At 37.3% G+C, this 23,151-nt stretch overlaps 1 protein-coding gene across 3 annotated transcripts; it reads right to left on the bottom strand.

Annotated features, from left to right (window-relative positions):
* Positions 1–8,477: 8,477 nt before the first annotated feature.
* On the bottom strand, positions 8,478–23,085 carry FANCB (FA complementation group B). Of its 3 annotated transcripts, none has more exons than XM_042037550.1 (9): positions 22,983–23,085; positions 21,267–22,306; positions 20,123–20,275; positions 19,512–19,604; positions 15,638–15,766; positions 14,614–14,780; positions 12,114–12,568; positions 11,084–11,321; positions 8,478–9,988 (listed from the first exon to the last, which is right to left on the bottom strand). In XM_042037550.1, the coding sequence occupies exons 2-9, from the start codon at positions 22,197–22,199 to the stop codon at positions 9,568–9,570; spliced, it is 2,589 nt and encodes an 862-aa protein (XP_041893484.1). In that variant the 5' UTR covers positions 22,200–22,306; positions 22,983–23,085; the 3' UTR covers positions 8,478–9,567. The 3 variants fall into 3 exon arrangements, with proteins under 3 accessions (XP_041893484.1, XP_041893477.1, XP_041893488.1); XM_042037543.1 differs by lacking the exon at positions 22,983–23,085 and adding an exon at positions 22,598–22,943; XM_042037554.1 differs by lacking the exon at positions 22,983–23,085 and adding an exon at positions 22,808–22,943.
* Between the last annotated feature and the right edge of the window lie 66 nt (positions 23,086–23,151).

The raw sequence follows: 23,151 nt of genomic DNA, 5'->3' as shown, positions 1-23,151 counted from the left end.
AAGATGGGGCTGTCCAGGCCTGTGTGTCCTGGCCCTCTGTGTGCAAACAGATGAATCAGTGCACAGCTCTTTCTCTGGACTGCCTGTAAAGGTACTCCCAAACTGGGATCTGCTCCTTAATTTGGTAAACTTCATTTTGGTGGCTATCACTGTAGGCAAGAAACTGAGACTGATGGAGAAAAACAAGGATTTTTATGAATCAGATTGTGTTGAGGGGGAAAACAATCAAAATAACTCACAGCACAAGCCAGGTACTCCATTATGAAGCTCGAGGCACTTCCACAGATATAAATAAACCCACAGCATAGTACCCTGCCACCATCATTTTAGCAGAGTGTGGAACTATTTATACATGCAGGAGCACTATTTCTGCCACCACACCCCCGCAGCACTTCCTCCGAGTGAGAAATGCCACCAGAGCCACAGCTGGAGCCACCTCCCGCAGGCTGGGGACACGCTGCAGGGCACAGAGCATCCCCAGGGCCACCAAGTGCAAACTCATGGGGAGAATCTCCCAGAGAGCAGAAAAGTCTGTGAAAAAGTTGTCTTAAAATTCTCTGTGCAGTTTTAAGAAAGACATCCGCTGCACATAAACACAAACAATCTCATGGCATCATCTCTTACTTTACATATTCTCAACGGCCAGCTGCAGACAGATGTGCTTCACTTATTGGCATCTCAGTCCACCAAAAATTATTAATCAGCAGACATGCTTTAGGCTAAAAATAAGTAAATACCAAAGGGAGATTTAAATATAATTTTTTTCCCTCCGTATTTTGCCAATTTCAAATAATATATTGAAATCTCGTCTGCTTTTGGAAATAATATGTCATTTTTCAGGTATCAAATGACCTTCACTATTCTTTCTTTAGTGGTACAGTCTTGTTTTTAAGACAATATAAATTCAATTTTTTTTTTCTTTCAAAAAACACGATTTTGCAAGTGCTTTTGTCATGGCAGGATGTTAGAAATGGAGAAGCTCACCACAGTTTACTGAAGTAAGATTTGCTCTGACTCATAATAGATTGGGAAGGGATTCCAGCACAAAGGTGAGGTAAATCAATACACATCACCTGCAATGAAAATAAGAATTGTAAAGCAATCAGGGAAGAGCAAGCCATGTTTAAATGTATAAGACACAACTGAGGAATTTTTTTTTTTTAGTAAGTAATCTGAGGTAACAATGTTGTTTAGAACCAACAGATGTCTTTGAAGCATTTTATCAGGATCAGCTATCTTGTAGAAACTTCTTAAGCTAAATAAGAGATTCTGTACTAACATCACTATCTCCACAAGACTACAGATAAAGTATATAAAGAATGCCTCAAAGCAAGGAAGCTGATTTCCAAATTGAAGTCTCACAAATCATCAAAATCACCTCAAAGTACCCTACAGCTAGCTTGTTGGTGGCCTAATGCTTCTGTTCTTCATCTTTCAGACTCATAAGATAGCCTATATAACTTAATTATGTTCATTATTCTAGTCTCACTTTTTTCACTTAATAGCACCTGTCACAAGGATGCTGGTGATTTTTGAGTAGAAGGGTAATGGACAAAGAACTACTTATGTTTTGATTGGCATACTCAAAATAATTTGGTAATTCCTTTAGGAGATGCTTATTTGAATATCTGTAAGGACTCTAGCTTTCCAGTTACTTTTTGTGTCTCTAAAGCTTTATGATAGAAGTTGGACATGAACTCACAGGGAAACATGAACAATTTCAAATAAAATTGAAGCATCACATCTGCTGCCATTGTAAATATAAAATAAGTAGGAACAGAGACTCAAATAAACAGTGCCTAACTGCAAGATAAGTGCAAGTCTGAATTTATTGCTCTGTTTGGAATTTATTAGTTCTCTGCCTTTAAATTCAGAAATGCAGCCAAGTTGCACCTACTAAAAAATTGCCCTAATGACTGATAAAAGCCTGGGTAAGGAGTAGAATATTTGTGAGTCTGGGTCTGTGAAACCCACTAACTCCCCTGTTAAGAAAAAAAAAGCAGGTTCTGAATCATGACGGGGATGTGCAGACCTTGGAAGCTCTTGGGAAGCCTCATCACCCTCTTGCATGAGGTCAAAGTTAGGTGTACAGCTGCCATGCTGGCATGGGGGTACACGAGGTGGGTGGAAAAGGCCGTGTTAGGAAGGCATGAAAACCAGTACTGGGCAAGATGATGGCTCATGAATGGCACACAGTGGGGTGAGAAGGGAGCTCTCCACAGATGAGCTGTATCACTGGGTAGACTTACAGGGGTATGAGCAGGCTAATATGCAACAAATTCTTAATAACTTCCAAAAAAAAAAAAAAAGGCACTTCAGATGGAGTTAAAGGAATCATTACAATAACCTCGGGCTATCTACAGCCACTTAAATCATTCAAATCCTGGATCATTCTTACTGTTAATGTGCTACTGTTTTAGACATGCTACTCATTTATAGAAGGTTAATGTGGATTGTTGAAGAATTCAATTCACTCTGGGCGTTTTCAACAGCCAGTAAGAAAGAACATTTATTGTAGAAGGAATCAATTTCAAAATGACAGGACTCCTCTATTCTTTATCCTCTTTAATGTTATAACATGCCTATTTATTAAGGAAATACACCAGTTTACACAAATTCCTACCTCTTTAGTGGGAAAATAGAGGAGGGATTTATTCTTTCCCCAGGTCTTTTTATATTTTTTTTTTTTATTATACACTATATAAGATTATACACTTTTTTTCACTCGATTTCTTAGTTATAACTTCACAAGACAATATAATCATGTTTGGGGAAAACACAATAAGCAGGGATCATTTATTCACCCTATTTGATTAATTCTGCCAAGTCTACTTCATTATCACAGTCCTACAAAATACAGGGAAAAGTTTTTAAATTAGCTATTCCTTTCTGAAGTTAAACACACCAGTACTAAAGTATCATGGATTTTATACACTGGGTCACATGCATCTGTCTATATATATTCAGAGCCCATTTTGAAAAATTGAGATACTTTGAAATGAACAAAACGAATATATTCTTTCCAGAAAAATACTAAAAAGCTGATCTGTAGCTAAAACCAGTCACATTTATTGGCAAGGTGGGGTGTAGTATTGAGGTACTTTGCATTGGAATAGTTACTTACTGCAAAAGTAAGTGAAAAAATAAGATAGTGCCTCAGGAATATATATATTTTTTTCATTTCTGCGTTTACACAGGCACTCCTCTGTCCAAGTGGCTGGTAAAATATGGAGTAAACTGAAATTATAAAATTCTTGAGCATTTTAGTAAAACTTTCACAACAGAAACACCCTTTTAAAGTAGCTAAATAGAAATCATGTACTTTGAAAACAGGGATATCATTAGGGAAAAACTATCCCAGTAAAACCATTAGCATTAGGTCATAAGTGATTATTCCCCACTGGAATGTGTAATCTCAGCTCTGTTCCTGCTGAGGTCACAATTGCTGCTCTCCATAGGGTGGTGGTCATATTTACCTTCCTGTCATTAATTCACAAACAGTCTTTGGATGGGACAGTGGAAGAAAAGTCCACTCCTGTGTACAACACAACAGCTACACTGACTCTCCAGCTTGGGGAAGAATTCATAATCTAATGAATGTGATCACAAATGAGAATTAATTCTCACGACACTGCATATTCTAAGAAAGGTCATGAGATCTTCAAATTCAACAGCTGCTCTCCTGGACTATTTTAGTTTGTGCTGACAAACAAACAAAAGCTGTCAAACAGGGAAGATTGCTGAACTGGCCTGACTGTCTTGTATTATTTCTTCTCACAGTTGTGTTGAAAATCACATGTAGCTCCAATGAAACAAAATTTTCTTTGCTTTCTCTGATGTAACTATCTCATGCAGTTGATTTGGGGTGATTAAAGAAGCTGGTATAGTATCTGCATTCCAACACATATAGATGATTTGATAATTAGGAGATTTCATACTACTTTGAAAAAAGAAAGGAGATTCTGATAAAACCCCCAGAAATTCACTCCTTTCTGGAAGCTTGTGTGTTAACAACTCATATCCAAATACAGTTTAAAAATTCTAGTAGTATACTAACCCATTCAATGAGTGCTGAATTTTCCTAAGTGAGGTTGAGAAGAGGCAAAATTAAAAAAAAAAGCTTAAAATGTTGTAGGCAGCATTAAAATCTATTATCAATAAGTAAAGTGTGAATGGGATTCAGCTGCAGAAATCTTATAAAACAACCAACCAGCCCTGTGCAGCTTATCAGCATAAACAGTCATGAGGAGCTGGTAGAAAGCTCAGGTCAGGGCTGTGGAGGGGAAATGCTTTTTTCTGTGTTGCACAATTACTTAAAACACTTGAAAATTTCATCCAGTTTGTTCATGACTTTTGTGTATAGGTTCTGTGATTTAGCAGTTTGGGAAAGAACATATACCTGCTTCCTACAGGACAAAGTAAGGCAAAGTTAGGGGTTTTTGCATTTTAGAAGTGATTGTGGTTTTAGTTTTCAGTATTTGATCACTGAGGCGAGGGGAAGAGAGAAGCACGAAAATACACAGTAGAGCCTGTGCAGAGGGAATAGTACACACTTTACAGAAACAGCCGACTCCCACCAACCATGAATTTTGGAAGTTTTTGGCAGTTTCTGTGTTTCTGCTCTTGCTTGAGAACATTTCAAAGGCAGGATTACAAAAGAAGACATCACATGTTCAGTTCGAAACTGTAACTGGGGCTCCGGGGACAGGGATGGGGCAGGTACAGAGGCAGCGCACGCTGTTTTGAAGGACTCGCTTCAAAGCCTTTCCTTTTAGCTCTGTGCGCAGGTAAGGATCACAGCCCGGCACATGTCACCGCCTCTCCATTTAGACAATAAGGAGGAGGATTAGTTAACCTGGGACTGCTTTACCGACCTGTGCCTCTGACCTAAATACCACAGCTAAGCACCAGGGTTCTGTGAATGTAGGACTTGAAGCAGGAACTGGACTGATATAAACCTGGCACTGGTCAGCCTTTGCTCTAACCAAGCGCTTTACGAACAGGCAGCTGCTGTCTTGCACCTATGAATTATGAATTTCTCAATATATTCACGGGGTAAGGCTGTCACATACCGCAAACCTGAGGTCGCAGAAAAGACCAAAGTAGTATCACCTCGTTAAAGCAATAATTAACATGACTAAACAAGCATTAAACCTCCTACTCTTTTGCTTTTCCTCTGGGAGGATTTTATTGGCTAGAAACTCCTGCTAAGTACTCATGTTCACCTTGTCCTTACCCAAGGATGATGCATGCCTAGAGTGCAGAAAAGAAAGTACTGAAAAAAACTGCAACCAAACCCCAAAATAAATGAGACTTGGTAACAACTTAAATGCTCAAATTTATAATTATTTGACATTTTAAATCCTTGCATTAATTTCTGATTTAATCACTTTCCACTGCTTAAAACTTCATTTCTCCCAGGGAAGTAGAGAAGGGAGGAGAAGGAAATTACCACTGTTTGAATAATCCTTTTGCTGAGCCTATCATCACTGTTAATAGCCTCTAATGAATAACTCACTCAGGGATAAACATGCTACCATCATTATTTTGTCAGCAGAGTCAGTATGACTCAGAAGAGAGCAGTCATATGACTGTCACAGTTCCCAAACTGTCAAAAGATGTGGGAAAACAAAAATTAGCAGCTGAGAGAGAAGGCTTAACTTTCACTATGAACAACTGAGCAGTCTGTGGCTGATTTGAAATACATACACACACAAACTTAAAAAGGAAGTATTATTGTCCAACAGAAACCGCTCTAGACCAGACAGTTTTCTTTTGCCTGAGAGGCCTTAGAATGACAGAGAAAAATCACTGTAAGTTAATCCATTTGTTACTCCAACTTGGCCAGAAAAACCAGAATTCTTTGACACACAATCCTTCTTCTTAGGGTCTTAAATCATACTGACTTTAAAAGTGCTAAGATGGACGTAAGAGTGCATCCAGGCATGACAGTTCATACTTCCTATGTCTGACTTCCCTTTTGCATCCCAGTCTTTGGAAACACGTAATAAAATAGTCATTGCAAAGTAAATGTCTGCACACAGAACACTGCCATGGCCAGAACCACTCCCATAGATACCTGTCAGAAACCACTGACATCTGCTGGTTTCCAGAAATCAGAACTATTGGGGGGGTTAAGACAACCTGATTCTGGACATAATTTTACTGCCTTATCAAAGGCCCCTTTGTCTGAGTTCATGTGACAGGGTTCTCAGCTCTGGAGGGAGGAATGTTGACCAGCAAGCAGCAGGCTGAGGAGATTATTACATGCTGAGAAGCAGCATGTGAAAGTCTTCCAGGACTGGTAAGCTCTGGAGACCACTTGTTCTGTTAAATCCACCAGAACTGATGAATTCAGAACACCAGGAGCCTGCTGGCTGTGTACAAAGCCACAACACACATTAGTATCAACGCTGGGTTGCATTAATTTGGATCGTGCACAAACAGGTAGTGGTTGCTATGTGCAAACAAAAAACCCTACAGGATTACATATACACACCTGATGAAGCAAAGGGCTCTTCAAAGGACTTTCTAACCTACCCAGGAGCCAGAGGTCCCAGGGTGGGGACTGACCTCCCAGCTGTTAATCCTACAGAGTAGTTATATGTGTTAGACTAAGTGAATGTGTGGTGTGAATAGTTATCTGCTATTAGTAACAGCATTAGTAGCAAAAAGCCTTCTGTTCCTTGAGAGGTGTTTGTCTCCTAACTTGATCTGCTATCATGGAAAGGGGAATTTATTAACAGTATCAAACATCCAACTATTTCATCAGTTATTTCTTGGCAATACTAATTCCCCCATAACTAGGACTGCTGTTTCCACTGATTTCTCAAATGACTTGTTCAAGAAAGTACTTACAAAACCCACTTTATGCAAGATCTCACTTCCAAGAGCTTCTTGGAAGTCCAGAAAATGGGACTCCAACTGCTCATGACAGAAACATGGTTAGCTTAACCATTTTTCTAGTCCATGCAATTTAGATTTCTCATTTGAACACCAGCATGTGCAGACATTAATCAACAGGAGAGATCAAATAAATAGGTTAACACCTTTGGTTGGTTTTACTTGTGAAAGGCAAGTTTAGGAAAGCAAATACCTCTAAACAAAATGCCTGCTGCTGCCACTTGAAGATAAGGTTCTAGAGAGCCTGAATCTTTGTTAATTTTTCCATTATTCCTGGCCAAAAACCACATACACCAGCAGAATCCTTTCAAGTGTTTCCAGGAGACCTTTAGATTTTGGCACATAAAAGTATGGCACAGATGCAATACACCTAGCAATTGCATCACTACCACTCAAAGTTGTGCCATGCTATTATGCATTACTAGTCAGTTGGAGAACTGCTCCCAGGAATCTTAGAGCTGTTAGGAAAGTGTTTAATGACCTCATCTGGATTTACAAACCAAGCATTCATGCCTCAGGAAAGTCTCTTTAGTAGGAATGTGTTGTTACTATTCTACTCTAATAATTTCACTTCTAGACTGCTGTGATTTCACTGTTTGGTTCTTTAACAACTCCATGGAATTAGAAACTGGCAACATTTGTGCGTAGCAGCTTCTCTTCATTTGTCCCACTCTGTTAGTTCAATAAAGGAATGTGAAAACAAAAGGAAGTTTCTGTTTAAAGACAGACAGACCAATGATGGTTAGTTACAACACAAGAGCAGGCTGCTATAGTAGTGCTGACATAAATCAACTGCTGGACTGTTTACACTGCTTTGCAAAATCTCCTTCAAGTGCCCTGAGCTGAACAGTAGCTTTGTTGCTCTGAGGGTTTCTGCTCAGATGGCTTAGCAAGGTCTTGCCCTTAGCTGCAAGCTACGGGATTGCACTTGGAGATTTTTCACTTCATTTAAGCGAAATATAATATAATCAGGAACTTCTGGAAATTCCAGTGACAACTGACGGCCAAGCCCTAACAATGGGTTCTTAAGCTTTGACTATTGCCTGACTGTCTTAACAAAGAAGGAATTGTAAAAAAACCTCAACTTTCTCATCTAGTAAACACTGAGTTTCAAATGCTCATGACAATTTCTTAAGACATTCTTGACATCTTAATGGAAGATTTCCCTTCTGTGAAGCTAAAAAGGAGTAATTTAATACTTTGAGTATCTCAAAAGTGAAGCTATATCACTAAACTGGATTGAGCTTACAAAGCACAGTTCTCTTATTTACTGTTTCTCAAGCCAGTGTTTTGCATTTAATGTGCATCAGTTCACTCCTGTTGCCAGTATGAGAAGATGCCTTGGACTGAGAAACGTCACCACTCAAGGCTTCTAGAGGCCGTACATACGGAAGCTGAACCTTCTGATGAGAAAAAAGAGAATTATTCTGAAACATCAGTATTTCTTTGACTCAATAAATATCTTCTACTTTTCCTGCCAAACTTCTGTTGTCTTTTATTTTAGAGAGTTCACGCTAGAGATATCAATTATTAACTCTGTTTGCAGAGAAAATGAAAAGCAAAACTCAGACAACTTCAGAAAAATGGTGACAAGCAATAGGAATATTTTACTTACATAAAGCAGAGATCAAAGGAAGCAAATTATTGTGACTTGGGATTTTCTAACCTTTCTGCCCCTCATGAAACTAGTGGGAAAAATTTGATTAAAAAATTACTATCTCAGCAAGTAGTACAGGCCATTCTCTTCCTGGAAGCATAAGCAGGATCTTCAAGATAATGAAGGGACAAATAATAGTAACAAAAGAGTTGCTCAATATTACTTAAACTACTTTTGAGATAGGCCAAAACCACTGAGCAGCTAGCATCAGCAGTCATCTGACTCTGGGATTGAGCAAGCTAATCTTCTGACACTGAAGCAAGGTTAACATCCGAGGAAGGACAGTTTCCTCCCAGATTTACTAGTGAGATCAGCCCTACCACTAAATTGTGTGGGAACGGACCTCTCAAACCTGAAGCAGCCTTATTATGCTTGAAATTTGGTCAAGAGGCCTGATCTGGTTCTCCACCTCCAATAAATACTCCATGAATCTGAGGGTGGACTCCAGAAGACAGGGCTGAAAGGTACAGAGTTTTCTTCCTCAAGTGGTATCATTAGAAGTTATTTAAAAGGTTTGACATATCATGAAGATAAACTGCCTCTTCTTTGAATTTGTCAAACTCCACACTCAAATTATGAATTACAATTGGTTGTATAACTTAGGTCCTCCCTATACATGCCATAAAATTTCTAAAAAGGGCTTACATTTTACATGTGTAAATAGTTATCTTTCAAGTTCAATAGAACTATTTTAAAGACTACACACTTATTAATTTTGTTTTATAAAATAGTTCTTTTTTTAGTCCAAGAATTATGATTTTGGAATAGGAATTATTAGAAAATATCTTAAGAATGTATTTTTAAAATCTGTAAAAAAAAAAAAAGACTCAATCTTTAATATTAAATTCTTCCCATAGTCATTAATGAAAATACCAGTATTTATCTGTAGAAATAACACAGAAATGCTATAGAATACAAATCAGTATAAGTACCCATGAAAATATGAGTATTATTTAATAGTATAACTTTAATAAAAATTTTCTCAAAATAAATTTAGTCAATAGTTTCTAGGATTTGCTCAGTCTCCACACAATCATATCTGAACTGAGCTGAGCTTCTGCTATGTTCAAGGCTGTTTTCTGGTAAAGGGCACCATTCATTGTTTGGTTCATACTTTGCACATTCTCTTCCTGCTCATTCTGAAACTTCTTTCTGAATTGCTGGACTCCTTCCTCAGTGTCCAGTAAAGAAGCCAGAGGAGAATTATTGATTTTCTTGCCAGACTCATTCCCCCATGTCAAGCTGTTTTCAGCTTTAGTTTCTTTTAAGAAAAGAGAATTCTTCAAGGTGAGCATTTCCTTTTCCAAAGCCAGTGCTAACTGTTCAGTAAGTACTGCTTTGCTTCCAGATCTCAGGAGTTTTACACAGCAGCTTGGAGGGAGAACTCTAGTAAGGCTATGAAGGCACTGGAACAAGATGGTCAGATTTCTGTAAAACAAAATGATGATGATGTCAGAAAAAGAACACTCTGTAGTTTGCACCTATCACAGAAATATCCTAGCCAGATAAAAGATCAATGCAAACACAGGAATAAAAGATACAGAAAATACAATCATAGTTAGCCCATAAACACGGGGCTCACTGTTAATGTGAAATGGGATCAAAAGTGAAAAGTACCAAGAAAATCCCTTTTCAAAAGGAACCAAAAGTCTTGAGACTTTAAATTTTACTGATTGATTTCTTAAACATTTCAGCCTTTCTTCTTACATAAAGGAAATCAACTCCTAATTTAAGGAAAAGACTGAACCTCACTCCAAAATACACTCTTAAAAGTTACAACTTTTCTTTTTTACTTTTTAGCTTGAACTCTTCAAAAGAGCAACATTTGTCAATACTCCAGAAGTACTTTTTATGTTATAAGCCTTATCCAGCTAAGTCATAAATTATGGCAGTATTACTAACTTGATTAACCTGGTTTAGGAAATATTTGTCCAAGAATCTGCATAAGAAAGGACATCAGTGAGACTTCAGATTATTTCCTTTTCATAATCATGGTAGGTAGGAAATAAATATAGCAGAAATATGTACAAAATGAGACACATTTACATTGCAATATTAAACAAAAAAATGACCTAGCAATAAATTTTAATTTAACATAACTTGGCATTTGTGGTTTGGTTGCTTTTTTGTTTTAATATTCCCTTAAGGATTTTTTTTTTTAATTAATACACAATGAAGAAAAAAATTACATATTATACTAAGAATAATGTAAGAAAAAAAAATATAAAATTATGATGCAGCAAAATGAAGAGAAGGAATAGTACCAAGCAGGTATTAATGGAGACTAGACTTATTTGTAATTCTGTGTTCTAGCCTGGACAAAATTAAATAATACAGTTCATGTTCTACCATAATTCTGATCTGAAAACAGCTCCATTATTGCTGATTGTTATCACATCATCACATTGGCAGCCTATTGGTTACAAATTTGGTTGCTGTTTATGGTACCAGTGAGAAACATCATAAAGTTAAAAAAGGGTGTATGGAAGATGAATATAAGCGATGCTTTTCGAGTGATTTTACCTGCAAAATATTGTTAGAACGCCTTCAAATGGATTTTTCAGGGTCCAATTAAAAATTGTACCATGGACATTTCCTGCTTTATGACAGAATATGTTGCCCTGGCATTCCTTAAAGGGTGTGCACTCCATTTCTCCCAGTAACCACGAACTGACTGGAGTCAATGTGAAGTCAGAAGACACAATCTGAAAGGAGAATCTGACAGACACTGCAAGGACAGCAAGAATATCTTCCACAGAACCTGCAAGAAAATACAGTAAAAAAAGGTATTTGAACTAAATATTTTGATCACGCTGCATGCATTAAATGAGCTTAGATTTTTGACTCATACTCCCAGTTTTTTTGAGAAGCATTTGCACCTGAATCTTTGGGAATTTTCAACTGAATTCTTATCCCTACTCTGTCAAGCAAAACAGTTGATTAATGGAGCACCACCAATATAATGAAAGCACTTAAGATAAACATCACCTTGCCAAAAGAAGGCTATTAATAGCCTCCTGTGATAGTAAGATGACATGTTGGCTTTAGCAGTGACACAGCATTAAAGGAAGAAAAATTAAAATTCATTGCAAACAATAAAAAGGATATTTCATTACCTGAGCAAAAGCCCAGTTCAAAATCAATTCAATCACGAATATTAAAAAAAAAAGAAAATAAATTACCTTACCATACATGTAGATGAGGAAGAGCTACAATTATTTTGGTATTATTTAAGAGGTAGTAGTATATCAGAAAAAATCTTATGTATCTAATTACAGTAAGTATCTTATTTATAGAAAAAACATAGGCTTCAGCATTCTGTACTCAAACTTATCTTCAAAATTATCCTTTCCAGATACCCTTCATCACCAATGCTACCAAAACCTTACAGCAACTCATTAAAACATTTTTTCCATTTTGAAAAATATTCCATCTCCTATTTTACTTAGCTTTTAATTCACAAAAGGTCTATGCAGCTTGTGTTCAGAGAGAAATTTAAACAAAAGAATCAAATATATTTATTTATAAATCCAAAGGTTATAAATCCATTTACCTGTACAGTAACTATTATCCCTTAGCATCTTTACTGAATATCTGCCATTTGAAATATCTTCCAGACTTAACAAAATTTTCCCACAGACTACAGCAATCTTTTTGCTCTGCTGTAAACTATCATTCTGATGGTTTTGCTTCTTGGCATGCAGAAGAACTACACAGCACACACGATGAAATGCCAACAGTGGTGAAAGGCTGGTGACAGCAGTGAGTGTCCTTGCTCCATCCAGATGAATACTTGAAGATCTCTTAGGAAACTCTTTTCTCAGATAATTCTTGCTACGCAAGTCCAATTTCATCTTTTTTGGAGGAGGTTCAATTTGACTTGAGGAGATAGCCAATGCTGAGAAGGCTTTGTTCAGCTTAATGATTTTACTTTGACACTTCATAATTGGAGAAATCGAAGAGAAGTCTTGATCCATCACTAAAGATAAACTGACTTCACTCAGTGACCTGTGAAAATCCATACAATATGACTGCACTCCCAGTTCACATTTTTGTCTTCTGACAAATAACCACAACTCTGCAGATGTATACAGACACTTAAGACTAAATTCCAATACCATTCCAGATTAAGTCACAGACTTTGCAAAGAGGCTAAGTCCTTCACATGACTGTTTCATATAAACTCAGGATAAAGATTTTTCAAAATGTGGACTGAATTTTCAAAGAGCTTCTAGGAGTTAGATGCCTCATTTCAACCGAAATAATTTGGATATTTAATTCAGCCAGAAAAAATTGAAAATTCTACATAACCTATACAGATAGTCTATGACATTTATAAATTATTTTCTAAAGATTTAACTTTCTTTTTAATAGAAAATGTGGCAAATATAAATTCTGCCCTTTTGAGGACTAAAAGCTCTTCTGATGCTGTACATTTATATAGATATTCAAACAAAATTGAATGTAGAGTAAAATAAAAGGTTTAAGACACCATTACATTGAACATGCAGCAATTTCCTGAAATGTATGGAGTACTTCATTCAACACAGGGTTCTTTCAATGAAATCCTAGTATTAATGTTTCAGATCCTCTCTCAATGAATATATTATTCTGTCAATCAATTAAATCTCAAGATGTCACTGACATTTGAAAGTCTTATGAATGTCTAACTTTCTTTACAGAGAAGTATCACCATCTCATAATGCAATCTATGATATCACTGCAATTTCACACTAGTAGGAAGCACAAAAATAATCAATAAAGAATTACAGTGATGGGAATGGAGAGAACACAAGCCTTTTTCCCCACAAACACAGGTTGTTGTACACAGTTCTGAAACGGAGCCCAGAAGACCCAGTTCTGCTGCTGGCCTGCCAGGTAACCTTGGACAAATGGCTTCTCCACAGATCTTTTCTCAACTGTAAAAATGGGGGAGAGGGCTAGATTGCTGCTGGTTGTTAAAATCTGCTGAAGATCTCTGAAGTTATACAGGAATGAAGCATTTCACTTCAAAAAAAAAAAAGCAAAGGCATCATCATGAAAGCTAAAAGAACAAACACTAAAAAGGCAAAAACCAATCTTTTGCCTCAGTGGCTCTTAAGAGAGGCTGTCAAGAGGATGAGGTCAACTTTCTTGTAAAGTTACAGCAATCTGGCAGTTGAGAAAGAATATACCCACAGCTCCAGCAGAATGGCCAGAGGGCCTAACAGGTCAGCTCCCTCACAACCACCTGAGTGATTTTCAGTGGCATCAGTAGCCTTTGAGCTCAGCCTAACAGAGTCTCAGCTACACTGCTTGTGGGAACATGGGTCAGAAGGTAAGTTTATATTACACAATTCATATTATGTTTTATGTAATCCTGTTTTTTCACATTGTGTTTCAAATTAGTTCCCTCTCTGTAAGAGAAAATTACGTAAGTCGTATTTCCAACAAGGACTGAGTAATTAAAATAAACAGAATAAACAATTAAAAGATGATAATAAGAATAAAAAAATTATTTTGAAGGTTTAAGTATTGTATGGCTGATTGTTCCACATAATTTACACAATATGCAAGCTTTGCAAATATTTTGATTAGATACTTGACTAGAAGAGTTCAATTCAAAAGCTAAGTATTTACTTAGTTGGCAAGAGAATTTAATATATTTTCTTTTGTGCTTCTTGAAGCAAATCGGGAATGGCAAGTCACTAACAGTAAAGCACCAGGAACTAAGCTAAGACAGAGTTTTATTTACAACATATACTGATGTCAGCATTGCTATGTCAACATGGACTATAAAGAACCATAACTTTTGTCAAAGAAAACTCTTTTGTAAAAAGTCTCCAGTAATGTTGCAATTATACTCACACAACTGATTTCTGCCTGTACAACATATTTTCCTACACAGTGCTAGAGAGAGATAAGCAGCAGCAAGAATACTGACAAAGACATTTCCCACACTTTACATGCAGATGTTCAAAATGAGAAAGTTCAAATTTACTGCAGACCTTAAGCTACATATTCATTTTCTATAAAACTACCAATGAAATTATTAGATAAGTGTATATACTCACAAGCAAAATGATTCAGTTAGTTTTACTCCAACCACCAGGCTGTCACCCACAACACGCTGCCACAATTCCTCTGTAAAGTGCTCTGGGACTTCAGACACCAATGCTGTCTCTTTACTAAGAGAATGAGGAGGATTTTCTACGTCATCCCAGAGAGACACGAGGCCTTCCTTACAGAAAAATGTGGTTTTTTAGATAAATTAAGTAGAGATGGTTCTTTTTATACTGCATTACTTCATGTTTTACCACAAGTGACTGCTGGAAGAGCTTTTAAGATACACAAAATGAAACATATCTATCAACTAGCTTATTCTCTAGAATAAATAGAATTGAATTTTCTTAAAACAGATGATATCACCATGTAAAGTGTAACTTGTTCTCTTCTTGTAAACATCACATCGAAATCTTGACCTGTCATATAATTAATTGTCCAAATATATAAGATGGTAGAATTTATCTTATATCATTGCATTTAGTTGCTCAATACTTTGTTGTCCAAACCTGGAAAACTTGAAAGATATCACAACAATAACTGAAAGGGAGATCAAGACCATTTCAATTAAATTAGGAGCCTTCTTTTGAACAACGTATTAAGATAAAAATTTTCCCAACCTCCATCAGCTTCTCAGCCCACAGTTCACTCTGCCCCCATTATAAAATCAATTTTGCTCACATAGTTCTATGACAACTCCCTTTCTGTAACATGTTAGATTACAGACAGGCAAATGTGCCAATTAGAACTGTACACTCCCCTCGTGTTTGTTGCTAACTCCATTAGAGGTTACTCCTCCATACCACTCAGTTGTCAGGAGGCATTGTGCACATCAATTTCAAGTAGAGACAACTAAATTTACTCCTAACTACATATACTGGCAAGTTAAGAAAATGAACCAGATTTAAAAAGCAGACTAATGAGTTTTGATAGTGGCAAGCCCTACAGGTGGAAGTGGTAAGTGGTTGAGGGCAGCACCCTCTACAAATGGCTTGGCAGAATTCAGAAGTGATCTGGCCATCTCCTGCATTTTACCTGTTTTGCATTTGGTAGAACATGGGTTCTTTCTTCAACAAGATCTATTAATGCTCTGCAAGACTCAAGAATAACCCTCTTTTGGAGTCCTAAATGCTGCTGTAGCTCTCGAACAGAAGTCCAACCAGCCTGTAAAAGATAATCATTAGGCTACTGCACATAAGAAAGGACACTGAAGCTATCAAAATACCTTTTGGCTTTCCATTTTTATGCAAGTATCACAAGTAACATTTCTAAAAAATGTTCAAGTCAGGCTACTCTGTTTTTAAAATATGAATCTCAGAATCTTGGTCTTTCAATATTAAGCCTAGAGTTTAAGATAAATATTAAGGTAAACTTTATAAAATTATGTAGATATTCAGATATATTCCTGTAGATATCTTTTATTATTAATCCTGCTTCACTTTTTCATGGATAGAAGTTTCATTTTGTAATGATTATTGACCAAATAAATATACTGAATAGTTGACAGATTTACAAACAGACACACATGTTGGCTATGTCTCAGTTAAACAAAATACAACAAAAAAATCCCCCAAAAAACCAACCAAAAAAGCCCACAAACCAAACAATAAAGAAAAAAAATCATGCCAGCTTCTCAGGTTTTAAGAAAGCTCCTCAAAAGCTATTATCTGGAAAGCAAGATCCTGAGAAGTCCAACGCTGCCAAGGAGAGAACAAACTCACCCCTGGAATGCAAAACCAAACTTTCCTCTTCCTCATTCCCTTAGAAAATCCCCCCAAACACATAACACACAAAACACCATTATAAGCCTGAATAAAAAAGCAGTTCTTGTAAGTGACGTGATGTCCTCTGCTCAAAGGCAAAGGGCACTTAGACCAGCAGCACTCTAATGAAAAGTTTTGTAAAAAAATTGTCACCTATCAAACTGTGAATCTAAGCATCAGATTCCAAGCAATAATCCACTGCCAGACTTGAGTCAGGAGACAAAAAGGAAGAGTTAAGAACAAAGACGAATCTACAATACCTTCCTAATTTAGGTCATCAGGATACTAAGCCATCATTTACTCCCATTGGGGACAAGTCCTGAATAAACAACTGAGAAGCAGAAAGCAAATGGGGAAGCACAGATGTCGAAGCAGTCAAAATCGCCAAAAATTCACTGTTGTACACTTGCTGACCTATCTGGCTTTTGCAAGCCCTTTTTCCTCATAAGCAACACAAGAAAGAGGCCTGAAATTTACCACATGGCAAACCCAAGACTGAGTTGTGTCCCCCATCAACTCTCTGTCACAAGTGACAGGCACATCCTTCCTGCTATATGCCAAGATGTACTGCACTACAAGCATCGGCAGGAGTTACAAGTTTTGTGCTGTGAGACCCATAAAATAAACCAATAAAATAAACTTCTGAGAACAGAAAATAAACAGGAACATAAAAACAAGGCAGTCCAGAGCCAAAGTAATAGAGCTGTGAGTAAAACCAGAATTATAGTCCTTACAAAACTGTCAAGTAATGGGGGGAAGATCAGACCAGTGAACATTAAGACACTTCTCTGTTTCTGCCAAAACAATCAACTAAAACCACGAGAAACCCTGTAACCTCAGCTGTTGCAATGTAACTGCAGTACTCTGCCAAAGGATGTCTTCCTCAGAAGATAACTAAACACATGTTGAAGTGAAAAAATCTTCAAAGGAGAAAAGGCTGGATTCAGGTCCAAAAGAATGTATATACACAGTACAAAAATGCACAAACTGATCTATTTTTCAATTTCACTACCTGCAAAATGCAATTTATATATATTACTGTGTATAACTTAAATGCAACTTACTTATACAGTGGACTGTAATTCATTCCTGCCAAAGTTCTCAGGTGGCTAAGAAAACAGCTGTGCAGATGTGAAGCAAGGGTTAAGGCAACAAGGATGAAAAAGGGCTGCATCTGCTATTTCATTTTGCTCTAAAACACAAGATTCCATGGAGACTGTGAAAACTTGATTCGATAGCAAATTTCTAGAATACCTGAATTTTGATGACAAGTATCAAGAGGAACCACTCCAAGACTAAATAACCTTTGGAAATTCCCAAGCTAAGCAGAACCCATGCAGTATTGCTTCAAAACAAGCATCCTTGAAATTCAATTACACATTAGATTATAAAAGCCAGCAAGAGTACTTCACTGTTCAGCAAATATAATACAGAACAATGGGGATTTCAACAAGGAAGCAACTGCAAGGTTAATAAAGAAATATCTGCACCTACTTCCAAATGCACCAGCTTGACAATTTCAAAGATTTACAGCATTAAAACACAGTAAATTTCCAACTTCCTTACAATCTTGTGCTAGCACGTAGCTTTGAAAATTAGAGATTAAAAAGATCTAAAAGTATAGAAATAAGTTAGGTCTTATGAAGGATTCTGTGTCTGTAAGAACTGTACCAGCACACGATAGATAAAATATCCAGCCAGTGGCTTGTTTCCAGCAGAACCAGTAGAAAGTGCAAACCAGATAATTCATTTGATCCTGACACAGATTCAGAGAGCTGTGCAGCTGGAAGCCACTTGGTGTATTGAAAGAACAAAGTTATGGAACATAGAACATACAGCTGTCAATGGCAGGGTGGACAACCTTCATTACAATTGTGGAAGAAGCAGCAAATGAGACACAGAAACTGATTTCTGTTTTGTAGAAGAGGAAAGCAATATAAGTGTAGGGCAAGAATGCAGCAGTAAGGTAAGTTTTAAAATACGACTGTCAGAAAAGAAAAAAACCGCAGAAACAGAAAAAGATGCATTTGGAAGGAAGATTGCACTTCTGCACGTTAAAGCCAATAGGGCTCTAACAAGCAAACTGTAAAAACGTAGGATTGGAAGGGATCTCAAGAAGTCCTCAAAATTAATCCAGCTTTTATTTTCTTGTGCCTTCCATGAAGGAAAAAACCATTTTGTCCACTGTTTTCCAAACAGCTTTTATCTGCACAATATCTCTTTAGCCATTTTGTTATTAGAACTAGAAAAGTCTTTTCTTTTTCAGTCTTTTCCTAATATGACCTAATATGTTATTTATTAACTATTGCCAATTAATTTGCTTCATGTTTAAAGGATGGAAATAAAACTGCCACGATACCCTACTTAGTTTTCACTCATTCTCAAGTGACAGGAACAATTACCTAATATCTCATCTTTAAAGCACCCTTAGCAAACTAACAATAACCTCACATCATTGACTCAGTATGAGATTTACATTCTCTCCTAAAGCTTTTTTTTTTAATAATCTTCCTATTTTGTCAATTATTAGGTATAGCCTAATAACACACTGCAAAAGCACATATTGGTGAGTATGCTGGGTGGGAAGCTCTAGCAAGTTTCCCCCAGTTTGTTTTATAAATGATGCCAGTTAAAAGAAGGATACATTTTAGCTTTATCTACAGTACTTTTCAAAATTATCCTTATAGAACCACTAGTAACAGGAGCACGAACATCAGAAGGTGGTAAAATAAACACGATCACCAATTTGTGCAAATGCACTCACTGGGAACATGCCACTACATGATCAGAAATTTATATAATGGGGAGCAAAAGAAGTAAACATTCTAATTTTTTAAAGCTGGCATTTAAACATCTATGAGTAAAATGACTGCTAAGAAGCTCTGATAAGATAGCTTCAACATTATTTCAAACTTTTAATTAAAATTAAATTAGACCTCTACGATTACCTAAATGCACTTATAACAACAGAGAGAACTGAAACACAGACTACCACTGATTCAAGAATAAATACTTAACCATGTTGTCCTTTTCCCTGAACCACTTCTTCAATAATAACAGTATCATTAGCCTTACCCTTTAGATAATGTAATGATACAGACCAGTAATTTATAGAAAACATGGAGGCAGAACTGTTGAGTACCAACCTGTAATCTTGTTTCAAGGGCTCGGACAGTAAGCAAACCATTCTCTTGCAATCCTTCTGCAGCAGGAACATCATGTTTATAATTGATACTACTCTGAAAGAAAGAAACAAAACCAAAACCCTGAATGAATTAAAAAGCTGAAGGTAAGGTACAGGCTATTACACAGCATTATAAAAATCTGGGGGAAAATACAGCAATCCAGCAGAATCACAGTATGTCTTTTAAAAGAAAAATCCTATTTTCTGAAAGCAAATACAATTTGATAGTACATAATGGAAAGACCCAATTATGAGAAGACAATTAACAAGCACTATGGCCTTAATTAAACTAAGAGTTCTCAGCCAAAAGGTAAGAATTGTGGCAAAACTGTTATGTATGTGAAGCATTTGCAACTGCACTAATTTCCCAACAGAATGTTGATACAATCAAAGAAGCAAAATAAAATCTTCAGATAATTTAAGATTACAGCAGGAAATATTGTATTCAAACTTCAGAGCATTTCACAGCACACATCCAATTTCATTTTGCATCAATACTTTAATGATTTGTTGAGGTTTTCTTAATTTAGTAAGCACAGACTGAGTAGCTGAGAAAAGGAAAGCTCAACTTACTGCATAGTTGACCTCCCCAAGATCTGTTATTTTGAATGTACTTAACACGTCTGTATTGGAGTCATCCTTAAAAAGCAGTAACAGTTGCTCACTTCCAGAGCCAATAAAATCATCCACCAGAATACATTTCACTTTTGGCCATTTGGAAGCCACCTACAGTAGAAGAGGTTTTAAAATACATTTATTAGAATAAATCTTGTATTTGAGATCTCATTTTGATGAAGCGTGCTCTCCATTAAGAGGGAGCCTGTTCAGTTGTGTGAAATACAGTAATATTTAGAAGTTTCAAGCTCTCACTCTCACTCCATCATTTAGAGCCTATGTAACTCTGGGAAAAATTAGCCATTTCTCTTTAAAGAACACTTTCCAAATTACAGGTTGCAGAGAGGATGACAACTTTTCAGTGTATTCAAACAGCTTAAGAGCTGAATGTTGTAACATTTATTTAGAAGCAATAATACTTGAAGATCAGTTAAAGGCATTATACCTTTGATATTGAGACATATCTTTGTTTCACAGAAGACTTAAATATGATTGAAAGTTAAGACAAATTTTTATAATAATGCCAACAACTAAATAGTACAAATTTTTGTTTCCTAAGTTATACAAGTCTTCCTGTCAGATTATTACAAAACCCTTGCAGAAACTTTGTCTCTCCTAATTTTAGGAGACAATAGCAAGGACTTTTCTTGTCATTTTCATAAAATGACATTTTCTAGAAACAACTTTTTGTTATTAGGAAATGACACTCAATAAGCTTTGATGTTCCAATGAGAAGTTTATGCTTTGCAATGATATCAGGTTACTTCTAACACAAATCATCTAGGCACACTCACAATTGTTTTACAGCTTCAAGTTCTCCACTATTGCAGTTTGCAATTAGCAACAGAAGCTTTGGTCAGATTCATAAATGTATTACTAAATGAGAGAATCCCAGCTTCATTTTCAGATAAATAAGCAAGCAATGGAAGCAAAACAATGTCATACTTTAGACAGGTTATTTTACCAGCAGCAACAATAATAAACAAACAAACAAGAAATCTAAAGAACTTAAACATGCAGATTTTCAGTTGCAGGACTTTCAATAAGACAATACATACAAAAAATGTATGGGTAAAATGGAGCTGTTTAAAGCCATCAGTACCTGTAAGCTGTCTCTCCTCTGTACAACACAGCTATTTCCAGAGGCAAAATACACAACAAATAGCAAATCATTGCTACTGGTTACAGCTGGTTTTACTGAACATGGCTTTGCATAAGGAAGCTCACAAACACCTTTAGGGACACCATTTTGGAACCAAATAAGCTGGTTCTTGTGGGTTATGGCAACAAGTGATATTCGGAGCTGTTTTTTCCATCTCTCACTCCTGCAGATGTAGACAGAAGATACCACTCTGCTGTAAGCATGAGGCATGAAGCACGTGCCAGCCAGCATTTTTTGTGTTTCAATTGCGTATCCAAAGAACTCACTACCCCAGATGGCTCTATCTGAAACAGAAAACCCATCTGCATCTTCAGTCTCGGGCAGGCAAGCAGTTCTTATCCCTAAGACAGCAGTGCCTTCATCTACAATTTCACCTGTCCACACTACAGAAGAAAGCTGAACAGGAGCACTTTGAACCACGCAGGTGTTGGAAGAGATGTAGAACAGCTTGTTGGCCTGTCTCCACAACACGGATGGGCCAGTAAACAACCTGATGTCTTCTTTCAGCTCATAATCCAATTTAAAATAAAAGGACTGCTCAAATTGATTTGAACTGTGAAGCAACAATACAAAGTATTTGACATTGTTCCGTTTTTTCTTCTTCATCAAAATGCAAGGAAGAATAATCCCTGTTCTGGAATCTGTTGTGCAGCTACAACAAATCATTTCAATTTTTGAGTCACTGGCATGCATGCTGAATACTCCAGAAGACTTCTGAACAAACAGCTTAGTGTCTCTGTTGAACGCCATCCTTCTGACACATAAATTCATTGTTTTATCATCTGCTTCCTCTGCATGCTTTGGTTTTGACAGCTGAAATACAAGGACTTCGCCATTGTAGGACAAGAATTGATCTTGCTCACTCAGAAGCATCTTGATTTATCTTTATGTATATTCCTCTACACGAAAACCATATGTGTCCCCATTTCTGTCAGGCTTATTTCTTTGTGGAAATTTTAACCTATGTGGATATGTTCCATCTACAAAAGCAAACAAGAAAAAAAAAGTTAAATTGTTTTGGGACTAGCTGAATAGATCCTTACGAATAAGAAAAACTGTGCGTTGCAAAGCAATAACATAGAAAAATTTGAGAACGACGCCAGTATGCGATTTAATCTCACAGATTAATAATGGTGGTAAGCAATTTTGTACTGAGAGATTTAAGTAACAGAAACATTTCAGAAATGTTTCTTTACCGAAGTATGAATTCTCTGGTTATCAACAGCTGCACGGCATAATACAAATTGATAGAAACCAAACCACACACTCACAATTTGTGTGATTGCATTGAAGGTGTCAGCGCCACAAATATACTGATCACACTGGAAAGTAACGGTGCTTTGAATTCTCAAATTAAAGAACCTTCTCTCGGCCGTAGTGTTTATTAATAACTATAATTCATTTTTTGTTAAAGTTATAAGGCCTCGAAGGAGAAAGTTCTCTGAAGAAGCATCCACTCATTTTGCGGGCAAGTAGGCTACCTCCTTCTCTCCCTCCTCGCCCAGAGAGGGCCCGGGGACCCCGAGGGAACCGCAGCCGTCTCACCAACTTTCACTCAGCTTCCGGGGTCCGCAGCGACGGCCCTCGCCCGGCTCAGGCCGCGCTGCCGCCCTCCCTCCCTCCCTGCCCGGGCCCCGCGAACTCCCGCACAGAGACCGGGTACAGAGAAGGGCAGTGACCACGGGCTCCGCGCCGGCGGAGCCGCTCCCGGCCGCTCCCGGCTGCTCCAGCGGGGCCGCGCCCGGCTGCTCCAGCCGGGTCGCTCCAGTGGGGCTGCTCCAGCCGGGTCGCTCCAGTGGGGCCGCTCCCGGCGAGGCCGCTCCCG

Source organism: Corvus kubaryi, unplaced genomic scaffold, assembly GCF_017639235.1.
Source record: "Corvus kubaryi isolate FWS band 111438036 unplaced genomic scaffold, C.kubaryi_AGA036_p1.0 133, whole genome shotgun sequence".
Classification (NCBI taxonomy): Eukaryota; Metazoa; Chordata; class Aves; order Passeriformes; family Corvidae; genus Corvus; species Corvus kubaryi.
The sequence above is the reverse complement of the archived record's forward strand: the minus strand, read 5'-3'. Positions and strand labels throughout refer to the sequence as shown.